Source organism: Polyodon spathula, chromosome 21 (genome assembly GCF_017654505.1).
Source record: "Polyodon spathula isolate WHYD16114869_AA chromosome 21, ASM1765450v1, whole genome shotgun sequence".
NCBI lineage: Eukaryota > Metazoa > Chordata > Actinopteri > Acipenseriformes > Polyodontidae > Polyodon > Polyodon spathula.
This window is the reverse complement of record NC_054554.1, coordinates 26,745,254-26,757,252: the sequence shown is the minus strand read 5'-3', so window position 1 is coordinate 26,757,252 and position 11,999 is coordinate 26,745,254. Positions and strand designations below refer to the sequence as shown.

The 11,999-nt window shown below is 41.6% G+C and overlaps 2 protein-coding genes across 2 annotated transcripts in view; both read right to left on the bottom strand.

Annotated features, from left to right (window-relative positions):
- Nucleotides 1-1,174: 1,174 nt before the first annotated feature.
- LOC121296256 (metalloproteinase inhibitor 2-like) lies at nt 1,175-6,247 on the bottom strand. The gene is made up of 5 exons (XM_041221595.1): nt 6,224-6,247; nt 4,725-4,931; nt 4,440-4,548; nt 3,136-3,260; nt 1,175-2,743 (listed from the first exon to the last, which is right to left on the bottom strand). The coding sequence occupies exons 1-5, from the start codon at nt 6,245-6,247 to the stop codon at nt 2,546-2,548; spliced, it is 663 nt and encodes a 220-aa protein (XP_041077529.1). The 3' UTR covers nt 1,175-2,545.
- Nucleotides 6,248-8,486: 2,239 nt separating this feature from the next.
- Nucleotides 8,487-11,999, bottom strand: part of LOC121296255 (soluble calcium-activated nucleotidase 1-like) — a 9,389-nt gene continuing 5,876 nt past the window's right edge. The window contains exon 3 of the mRNA XM_041221594.1: nt 8,487-8,536. Coding sequence (XP_041077528.1) covers nt 8,487-8,536 — 50 coding nt within the window. The remainder of the gene's footprint in view (nt 8,537-11,999) is intronic.

Below are 11,999 nucleotides of genomic sequence, written 5' to 3'. Positions count from 1 at the left end.
ACCATTCAAGAGCTCTCTCTCATTTCACAATGCAAGTGTTGTTTTTAAAGGTTTTCTTCAGTATGCGTGCTGGATGGGTTGGGCAGTTCTAGTACGTTACAATAATAACAATTTTAAAAAAGGTTCCTGTAAATTCTATACACAGGATGTGGAAGATAACTCAAACCGCACATCAACACTGAACGCCTTACCCCATCTGAAGGAAATTACAATAGACAGTGCAGGGTATTTAACAACTTTCCATTTCACACAAGTTACACTGGAGTACATCCAGTTAATTTATAAACTTTAATTTCTGGATTAGGGTTATTATTATTATGGGTCATGGATTGTAAAATAAGTAGGAAATTCCCCAGTCACAGTGTTTTTAATTAGCTATAATTATTAATTTTAAAAAAAGAACTGTGTAACAAAGTCAAGGTCACCTCCTCAGTGGACAGAGAAATTCCTGATATTTACAGAGCCATTCAAGAGTTTCTTACCTTTTGGTTTCGTTTTTTTTTTTTTTTTTTTTTAATTGTACAAGGAAGCATGGCATTAATATCACCCCGACCAAACTGTTTAAAATTAGGTTCAGAGAATAAGCTCTGGAATTTTGGGGCTGTAGCAATCAGCAGTCCACTTTGACAGCCCCCCCCCCCCCCCCCCCCCCCCCCCCCCCCCCCCCCCCCTCACTCTGACGGTCAACAATGGAATTCAGCTAAACACACCTTGAATTTAATGACAGCGTTTCATACACAGTGACAGCAATTGTAGCCGGGAAGGGCTGACCACTACTTGGAATACAAGTTTGTCCTGCAAGGAAACAAACACATTTTGGCAATGGTCTAGTCTTACTTTAGAGAGACATTCCTTTGTTATTTCAGCTTTGTTTCACATCCTGTCTCCAACCAAAAAGAAAAAGACAGAGATGGTGACTTAGAGCTCCAATTCAGAATACACTGCTGGAAGAAAATAAAGCTATATAGTACTTAACATAGAATCAAAATGAAAGACGTACAAAATAAACACATCTGGTAACGCTTTCTTCCAACCGGACACTAGCATTCATAACCTCTTCATAAAGGCTACACAACACTGTAAAAACTACATGCATAATCACTTTGAGAATAAGCACAGCAGACAGGCAAGGATCCAGAACACAGATCTGAACAACATCATCCTGGAGATCAAGATTTACAAATAAGTGTTGACGGCTATGAACCATTGGAATGGAGATAATTAACTTTCAATTCAAATACTTTTGGTTTGTAAAAAAAATAAAATGCTATGAATCCTTACATGCAGGTTATAAAGTCATTTTGAAGGATTGTGCACAGTTATTATGAGCTACACAGTTTCCAATTCAAATAAAGCGCTACCAGACAATTTCTTAATAGAAAAGCAATTGAAAAAGCACTCTTTTTTTTAAAATGTAAAAGGAGGATACAAACACTATCACAAAACAAAGAGAGAGAGGATTCAGTCCTCCCTGTTTGTTGACCAAAGGGTCCTTTTGCAGCAGCTCTGCGGAAAGTGCAAATCTAGATCTAACCAGAAAAAACAGAAAAATAAGTGTATATGCATATGAACTGTACAGCAGACAAGGATACAGCACACAGGGGTGGGGGGGAGGAGACAGTGAGGTAAAAAGGGAAGAGTATATGACATTTAACAGCAAGCAGGTTCGATTGCTATATCAAAATCGCATAGACTGGTCATGTGGGACATTAGAAACCTCTTGGAATTAAAATAAAACTTAGGTCACACTGAATTGACATAGACACCTGGTCTCACAGCAGTAACCTTCGACTATATAATGTTACCTTGTGGGAGATAGTCCAGCATGCAGGCTAAAATCGGGGTCTGTGAATCTAGCCATTAGTTTGCAGTTTATATGCTTTTTATTTATTTTATTATACAAATAAAGTCGTTAACACGTTTATATTCTAGTTGAATACGATGCTCTATACATTTATATTGCAATTGTAGCATAGATGCTGGTGCTGCCGGAATTCTGGCTTTAGGGATTTTTTGGGATACAAGGGGTAATTTGGAAGCTGTGCAAAGTTATGAACCACCATGGATATCTAAAGCTTTGGTGTCACGTCATTGTGTCTCATAACCACGCGATTCCTTTCTTTTTCTAGAAACCTGTGCTGGAATAATCTGGGAAGTCCCGCCTCTCCATTAATCTGATTGGTTTAAACTGCATGGTTAAGAGCTACAGGATATTCAGTGAGATTTGACCTCTACAGAGCTTTCAAATCTCACTTAAAACCCAAATTTTTGGTAGTTTTACAAAAAAAGAAATGTACATTTGTCATACTTTTATGATAAATTTCAAATCCAAGCGCTTTTGGGGCTAAAAGTGCTCTTGTCACAGGATTGTCCCTCACAGGTTGCTGTAGTTTCCTGCAGCAGGCTTTCATGGGGAAACAATGTCATCACTGGACCAGTCTATATACATTTAATTATTATCATTATTTAATATTATTATTATTTTAGTTTCATTTATTTTTGTGCAGGCATGTCTATTGGCTAGCTGGCAGGGGGAGGAGTCGGTCTAGGGGTCCTCGATATCCAGGAACTCCTTTTTGGGCGGGGCCACGCCGCGGTACCACGCGCAGGAGCCGTCGTTCCTCTTGACGCAGGCGTAGTGCTTGGCCTGGCGCCCATTGATGCTCTTCTCCGTCACCCAGTCTGTCCACAGGCACTCATCCGGAGCTGTGATCGTGCAAGGGATGGACGGACAGCGAGAGATCTGCGGGGTGGAGAAGAGTGGCTTGCATTACAACATTAGAAATCACATCTCAGAAATCAACCCATTATTTTCTTACCCAATTTGATTGCATTCGATTATTTCGCTCCAGTAGTATTCAAATATTTCTAAATGGCAATGGAACAGAGAATCAGTGGAAGAATAGAGCGAGTTTATTGTCCGGCCTTAATGCTAACCAACATCACAACGTCGGGGGAGTCAAAGGGACTCATCCTGTACATAAACGCTCAATCAATTTTCAGGAATGCTTTGAAGATGTTTTGAGATTCTTTTTTAAAATTTAAAGGTAGCTGTGGGAGATGGGGGATGGGAGATTAGCTGGTTTTGAAGACTCGTTTATTCAGGGCACAGCAATGGTTTTCCAGGGGACTTACCTTGCACTCGCAGCCCATCTGGTAGCGCTGATTCAAGCTCTTCTTCTGGGTGGCGCTCAAGGAGTCCCAGGGGATGATGAAGTCACAGAGGGTCACGTGCATCTTCTCGTCTCCCTCCGCCTTGCCTGCACAGCACACAGACACACAGGGAGTCAGAGTCAGAGCCCAGAGCCAGTGGCAAGACCGATTCACAAAAAACAAAGAACAAACTCCCGAGAATCCTAACCCCGTCTCTCATGAGTGCAAAGAGATATCTCTCTTTCTGGGGTCTGCCCCTCCCAACCCCCCTCTAATTCACAAGCCTGGTTTAACTGTACCAGGAAGATAGCCAAAGAAATTACAAGCCCACTGGATAGTGATGTTGTCTTCACTTGTTCTAAAGAAGCTAATCCTGCAAAACTGGAAGTCAAGCTAAGCTCCTAAAATCCAGCAATGGAAAAACGTAATGCTTTACTATTTAAACATTGAAAAAGGCTTGGCAGAGGATAAAAACAAAATAGCTCAATTTGAAAAGATCTGGGGCAAGATGATGGAGATGATCTCCGGCTCTCCGATTCTTAGTTGAAAAAAATAAATAAATACAAAAAAAGTTAAAATAAAGAAGTGGACTAATACATGTTGTATCTTCTCTTTGATTGCTTGTTTGCTGTGTTCCTCATTTTGGAAATGTAGAATAACGAGTTATTGTACAACAATTCCTATGGTACCTAATGGTTTTGCTTATACGTGCACAGGTCCAAATACCTCGTTATGCGAGCCCCTTCCCCCCCCCCCCATTGTTTCACTGCAGTTTGGTTTTTGTTTCATTATCTGTTAAAGCAAAAGGTAAAACAATAAAAACAGTTTTGCAAGAAATTACAAGCCCAGACGACTTGAGCAACAAGAGACAGCAGATAAGTGTTTTCAAAGTTGTTACCCATATTATTTTAAACAAACACACACTGTAATTTAAAGTTGTTTTGGTGGAGTAAAAACTGTAGATAATGAAACCCAAGAGCAGAAACCCCAGACTGTGGTTCTCTGAAGAGGTTTTAAGATGATCGTCAGAGATAGTACAGTTAATAGTACAGGCAACTGGAACCATGCGATACTAGCTGCCTGTTTAAACCAGCGCTTCCCAACTCTTTTCACAGGTAAATAGCATTTCAAGAATTTGTTGATGGATAACGTGGATCTACATTTCAATGCATTTCCAGTACAAATTGCACATTCGATGTTAAATGAAATGCACGCATGTGTAGGTAGGGAGACTTCACACATCCAGTGCAAGCTTGTCTTTATGCAGTGCTGCTCTATCACTCTACCTGATATCAGGTACTCCTTCTTGCCATTGGTCTCCAGAGTCACTCCACACACTGCGGACGAAGGGGCAGTGAACACCGCCATGATGAGTTTATCAGGCCCTTTAAACATCTGCGAAGAGACGGGCATTACAGGGTTAATGATTTCTAACCTTTTTATTTTGAGACAATGGATTTTGATCTGGTCTGATTATTGATGGTCCATTTACCCTACCCAACCCCACTGGGCAGTTGTGATTGGTGGAGACACAGATCAGCCCAGTTCTGATTGGTGGCTTCCTGACGTACCTTAAGCTGCTTGATCTCATACTGGATCCTCTTGATAGGATTGCCATAGATGTCGTTCCCAGAATCCACCTCTTTTCCTCCAACCACCTTCGCCCTGATAACTAAAAAAAAATAAATAATAATAATAATAATAATAATAATAATAAAGTGCAATGCAAGGTCAAACACAGAAGAACCGGAACAAGCCAATCTCGGCAACAACCTGATCTAGAATGAATCCATCTAGTAACCATGTGATTTCTGCAGCCTATTTTTAAGTAATCTTCATGAAACTCAAAAATTAGTGTGTTGCACGATATACAGTAATAGCGAATAAAACCAAGGATGGAAATAAGACTCCCATTGCATAGCAGTTTGATCCAGTCCCGGTTTTACTATGAGTTTAATAAGACACACTAGAACTTGTTACCTATACATTGAGACTAATAATAATAATAATCAAGCTCATAGGAAAACCTGGAATGGGTGAAACTGCAATGCAATAGGAGTCCATCCCTCAAAAATGCAAAATTAGCTCAAATGAATAGCTCACAAATAAAAAGGGGGCATAGGGAAAGAGCAGATTCGTGAAGCAAGAAGGTCCAAGTCCACACAATCAATTGTGAAACCAATGCAACAGTCTAAAGACTAGTGTGGCATGCTGGTACAATGAACAAAACACTGGTTATTGCCATAGAGATTTGATCTTAAAAACACATGAGGCTGCATAGAGATACACATGTGCATGCGTCAGTGTGGCACTTGGAGTTGCACATTTTGTAAATGCTGACTGTGACCGGAATCATGTACATTTTAATGGTTTTCTGCTACGCCTTTATTCCGGATCACTGCTTTTATGATCGTTTTAAGTGTTTTTGTCCTGTTTGAATGATCTGCCATTGATTTTATATTGTTATTTCTTGCCATGACCCCCTTGTAAATTGTAAAAAACCCCTTGTATCTGTAATGGTATGTCTCAAGGGCTCTATCCTGGTTTAATAAATGCATTTGTCTGAAACAGTAGCGTGCTCTGATGCGAATAAGCACTTGCTCTGCAAGTAGTGAATTCATATTTTGTTAGAATGAAATTTCCATCCCAACAGCTGACGTGTAGCTCGGTCAAGGCTGACGCACTGCAGTTCGCTGGAACGTTTTTGAATTTGCCTTTTTTTCTATTTCAGAAAACCTAAAAATCTGGAGGTTTGGGGAAAGGCTGGCAGCAGACTAAAGTAAGCTTTCCGCAGAAGCCAGAAGCAACTGGAGAGCCTTTTATGCATCCCAGATTAATGCCGGCCCAGTCAATCACTACTGATTACTCAGGATCATGGGAGCAAAAGAAAACACACAGCGGCCTGCTGCTAAACGAAAAGCCGCCTTTTGAAGAGGAAGATTTATCGATGTGTTTTGACAAGCTGAACGGTCATTTTTTCTGCACTTGCACTGTGAGCAGTTGCATCATTTCTATAGAAACGAGCGTGCAATTCAAATAAAGATCAGTCTGCTACTTAACACAGCCTCACTGAAACTGAGAAGTACAAGGCCATGTTCTGTTGCTTTGTACCCATAGCAGGGCTGCACTTTAAGGCTTGTCTTTTTGCCTGGGATAGTCAAAGTGCTGGCATGAATTGTAACAGTTCTACATTTATTTGGCTTTCTTGAAATTCAAGTCAAGTGACATGAATAGTATCGAGTATTTATATGGGGTCATATGAAAGATGCAAATACTTGACAGCCTCATATGAGGGTGACATTCCCCTAGGCTCCAGGCAGTGGCACTACAGCAAGTTAGAGGAGTCTAGAGTTACAGATGGAATGCTGGAGGCAATGCTATTTTTCACCCATTCAGCTGCTGCTGCTGCTGCTTCCAATTTAAAATCTGAGGGCACATAAAAAAAACTAATCAGGAACAGATGAAATTCAATGAAAAAGACCAGATGATATGTGAACATGGATTTAGTTTAAAATAAGAAAACCTGACAACTCCCCCACACACTCCACTGCAGCTGTGAGCAAGAGAAGTTTTTAAAGACTTTGTATTTTAAAGATTCAGTCTCATCCCTTTTCTCAGTCACTGCAACAAGACTAAATGAACCTCTAAAACCCCTTGTGGGAGCGTCTGACAAACAGCCTCGAGATTGCATTTGGCACAAAGACAGGACAAGCACTAAAAGCATTTAGAAAAAGGGGTGTATCAAATTCAAAACATGACTTTTCCTTCAAGTCCAGGACATAAAAAAAAAAGACTATTGGCAGGCAGTTATCAAACCGCATTTATACAAAAATGCCCTGATGCTAGACATAAAAAAGATATGGCCCGTTATTAAAAACGGGTTACAAAATGGGTACTGCTACTGCAAGACATTCCTCTCTTTCACAAAAACATACCATGTGTTTCACTGCACACCATATAATCAACACGTGTTTATTTATTTTTTTGCACATCATTGCAAAATATAAGTCTGTTTAGAAATCTTCAGTGAACACAAACAGACACATATCTGTTTTGCCCTGCATGGTTTTAAAAATGATGCGGTCAAAAGCTAAATTATCCTGACAACCAAACAATCCATTGTCAGCATGAGCTGAACACGAAGAGGCTTACAGAGGCAGCGGGGATGAAAATAAGACTCCCATTACATAGAAGTTTGATCCATTCCTGGTTTTACGTTGCGCTTAATAGAACACACCGGAGCTTGTTACCTGTACACTTCGGTGGATCAAGCTTGTAGTAAAACCTGGAATCTGCTATGCAACAGGAGTCTTATTTCCCTCCCTGTGGCAGTCAGACACAGCGATGCAGCTGCAGGGATGCTTGTCTGGGAATGCAAGTAATTACTGCAGTCCCTGAAGTCAGCCTCCGTCATTCCCAGCAGCCTGCACCGTCACAGCCACTGTTTATCTAGGTCAGATGGCACTTGTACAACTTCTTTCCCCTCCTTTGCTTGCCAGCAGCGTTTTATGGACAGCGTTGTTTTTCTCAGCCTGAATTTTCAAACAGCTGGCTTGAATGTCACAGAGTCTTTCAATCGGAAGCTGCAGCATGATTTAATTTTCTTCAATGGCACCTCTAACTGCACCTCAGTCCCATGGAAGTGGTGCTTGGAAATAGCCCACTAAGACCACAGTGTCACCCAGTCCCTCAGCTCTAACCATTAGGCCACACTGTCACCTTGCCATGAGTTCTAACCTTTAGGCTAAACTGGCTTCCAGTGCCTTCAGCCCTAAATCACCAGACCACACAACCTCCCAGTCCCTCAGCTTTGAGTAAGTCTACTTTCTTCATCTAATTAAGTTTTCAGTATTCTTCATGGTGGGGGGGGGGGCAACAAATGAAATCACCAGAAATCTACAGCATCACAAGTCCAACCATGAGATATAGCAGACATGTTACTGGAGCCAAAGGCTTACAGACCTTCCAGAAATGCTTTCCTCTGTTTCAATTTGATTTTTCCAGATGCTCAGTAGAGGAACTCAAGCAAACACTGTGTTTAGAACAAGGAGGCGAGAACTGCACAGGGCGGCAAATGGTTAAAAAAAAAAAAGCAAGCTACTTCAAGAAAAGTCTAACTTATTCCCTTTCTCGCTTATTATTCCTTTTACAGCAACTTGCAGAGCATGTCATGTTTTATATGAGCAGGCGTCAATTATTTTCCACCCCTCTTTGTAGATTTCGGTTACCGTGTGGCAGGATGGAAATCAAATGAATAAATAACATGCTTTAGAAAAGGTGGCAGGATCCTATTAGCATATTTTCAAAATCAGGAGTGCGCTATCCTTGCGGTCCTACCGAGCCTCCTGGAAAGATGAGCCTCCTTCCCAGGAGAGCACGTCGGCTGCTGAGGCCCGAGACAACGCTTTACACTTTGTGCAAAACATCCCATTAAAACACGCTTGCCATTTGCTGCTGCTTCAGAACAAAACAGACACCACGCTGCCACTGAAAGAAAAATATGCTAAAGCCTGCACCAAATATTCCTTGTCTAAAGCAATGACAACATGCAACACGATCTAGCAGTTAAAGCCGTGGTTTGAGCATAAAAAAATAAAAGAGGAAGTTTAGCATATTAGGACATCTGCACCCCAACCCCTGAAGATGCCCCTAAAATAATGTTGAAAATGTACACTGTATGGGATGCTTGAACGTATTCTTAAATATAAGACACTCCCACTGGTGGGAACATCTATCCTACTTGTCTTCAATGTTGCTTGAACATCAAAAGGTTTTGTGCTTATCATTATGATGTTCCGATCCAATGCGAAAGCTGCATTTTAGTGGAATGTTAGAAAGGTGCCTGGGTTTGAATCCAGCTTAGATTACACGGCAAAGAAGTTTAGCTAAAAGTGGGTGGTACTAAAACCATCATTTGTCACAATTGTCAATCTCTGCTTGGGAGAAGCCCAGGTCTGAATGGCAAGGTCTTGAATGAGATACTTTGAATCTATGTGGGTAGAAACTCATAGTCCAGTCTGCCCAGTACAGGCCCACATGATCATGGGCAATAAAAACACACATACATAAAAGGGTCTGGCCCAGTTCTTTGGGGTGAGGCAGGGATGACGGCTGTTCTCTGCTGCCCGTGAGAAAGCAGGACAAGCCACTTCCATCCAGAATAAACACACCCACCGTGTCGCCTCCTCCAGCCACACTGACTCAATGCCTTTTATCTGGTCTGGCTCACAGTCACGATTAAAAGGAAAAGGCAGAAGCCCGGGGAGCTGTGGCTGATAAACAGAAGCACACACAGATTAATGGATCCTGCCTTGAGCCCTGTCTTGGCTTTAACCCATACCTGAGCTTGTTACCTACACACTGTGGCTAACCAAGCTGGTAGTAAAACTGCTCTTCAACAAGAGTCTTTTTCCATCCCTGACATTAAGAGCGTAAAAGGAGAGGAAAAGATCTGAACTATGTATAAACACCATGAGTAAAAGCATTGCATCAGTGTGTGGATGCATCTATTGGGTTTATTTACACTGTACAGCTGCCTTCATAGAACAACCCTATGAAGCACCAGACCGTTTGTAGGAAGGAGGCCAGCTGCATTACAGGCGGCTTCGACCTGGCCCTGAATGCCCAAGAAGTGGATGTACCCAGGATGCGGGTTCAGATGGAGGGATGAGGGAGTTCAGCACAGTGCAGCTAAACTCGTGTTTTACCTCCTGCAACCCGACATTCAGTTGCTTACACAAAATCTACACAGCTGATGCACAGATCAAGATCTCAATTTATTGTCCACCTAGTTAAAATAAATATTTACGGGCTGCAAATAAGACTCCTACTCCATAGCAGTCGGACGCATTCCAGGTTTTAATACAAGCTCGATCAGCCACAGTGTGTAGATAATAAGCTCAAGTGTGTCTTATTAGTGGATCAAGCTGCTATGAAATGTCTTATTTCCACCCTCATGTTTTCATTAGATTTTAGGGGGGCTAGGTCTTTACATCCACACAAGGATGCCATCCTTATTCCCTGTATGTAGTCCCCTGGGTCCCTATAGTAGGACTCTGTATCATGTGGAACTGCATAGGTTATATTAACTGTCGTGACAAATGCTGATCCTTATAACACGAATACATCTTTAATTGATTCAGTGTTAAAATAAACAAGCATGCACAAACGATCAGCATCACTCAACTAAAATTACCTACTGCAATATCAGCAAGGAATCTGTATGGAAACATTCCCCCCCCCCCGCTCTTGATTACCCCGACCAGGGTACAGCGAGCTCAGCGCTGGCACAGATCTGGGTCCCGTGCTCCAGCAACAGCTGCCAGACTGCTTGGGATTCAGCAGCATGATTGTTTTGACTGTACAGCCCAGACTAAACGCAGCACGCTGCGCAATTCTGATAGCATCGGGTAATGAACCCAGCCAGCAGAACAAAGACAACACAGCATTCGGGCTCTAGAAACACAGGAAAATCTCTCATCAAGGTAGACGCTACGAGCACTGGTTTAACAGTTCACCCTCCAGTCCCGTCCGTCTCTTCCCAGCAGAGCTGAGGAAATCTCATCCCCCTTTAAGGGGCTAGGCATTTTTAAAGACCATTTTTAAAGATTGTGTTCTGTTCGGAATGTGTTTGATTCCCATTACAGTGCAAATCTCTCCGGAAGACCAAGCTGGAGCAATAGGCCTGTTTTGCAAGTCTTGCCCCATTGCACAGAGGTGTCGGCATCAAATAAGCCATGTTTCAACATCGGCGGTTACAAAACCAGCCTGGGAAAAAGAGGACTCGAGATTTGGTAACATTATATTAACCCTTTAATGGCCATCGACCAGTTTCTATAGAAAATGCAGCTTGGTTTGTTTCTTTCAGTGTTTTAAGCTGCAATCAGTTCTCTGTCGTTGCTTGTAGCAGGTACTCAACCGTGACTTTATTTAATGTAGTCGCACCTTGAGATCAGTGCAAGCTGAACTTTTAGTAGTTCCTAGAAGTCATCTACAATCAGGAGGGGCAGGGAGCACTTTTCTGAGGAGCGCTGCATTTTTCCACTTAAGAGATTTGATTTAGCTTGATGCTGCGGAGCAGAGAAGCCAGAATGTTGGAGTGAATCCAATCTCTCTGGGAGCTAGCAAACCAATACACCAAATCATTTCATATTAACCTCCACACACTGGCTCAGCACTCACAATCTAAGTGCATTATAGCCGAGTCACTAAGCTAGAACCTGAAGCTTTAACAACGTGTCTCAGCACATGTCCTTTTGCCTCTGGCTTAAAGAACAATATGCTCCATTATTTGTATAGCCAATTAAAAGAAAACAATTAATAAACAAGTAAAAATACATTTTTACTGATCTGGTCTGATCAACAATGTTCTACAATAGCCAGACAACATTCAAGTCTAGCAACACTCAGCAGCAAACATGAGAATGTGCATGTTCTCACATTAAACCAGTTGCAACAAGGAATGGAAATAAGACTCTTATTATACTTGATTAGCCACAGTGTGTGTAGGTAACAAGCTCAGGTGTGCCTGATAAAACTCATAGTAAAACCAGGAATGGATTAAACTACAGTAAAGTTCAATGAAGATGTTCAGACATCAGCCATAAATGACTAAGGTCTGGCTATTAAAAAAAAAAAGAAACACAAACACAATACTTAGAAACCATCAGTTTGTCAATTTTAATCCACTGCAGTTAGGAGGCCTGGAATAAACAGTAAACAGGATAAGTAAGCAATATATCTTCACAAACTCACAGCACATAAACTGTGTATTTGTGGGTTATGTTTACACCCAAAGATGGTCTCCTTGCAGTACAAGACAACTGTTCATTTGGTCCGGTCAAGCT

What these genes read in the sequence shown, in the direction of transcription:
- LOC121296256 (XM_041221595.1), bottom strand. Translation starts at nt 6,247, where the DNA reads ATGGCCTTGTACTTCTCAGTTTCA. An exon ending in CCTTGTACTTCTCAGTTTCA is followed by an intron (nt 4,932 to 6,223) that starts GTGAGGCTGTGT and finishes GATTCATTCTAG; the next exon opens with ATCAGGTTGTTGCCGAGATT. An exon ending in ATGAGATCAAGCAGCTTAAG is followed by an intron (nt 4,549 to 4,724) that starts GTACGTCAGGAA and finishes GTCTCTTCGCAG; the next exon opens with ATGTTTAAAGGGCCTGATAA.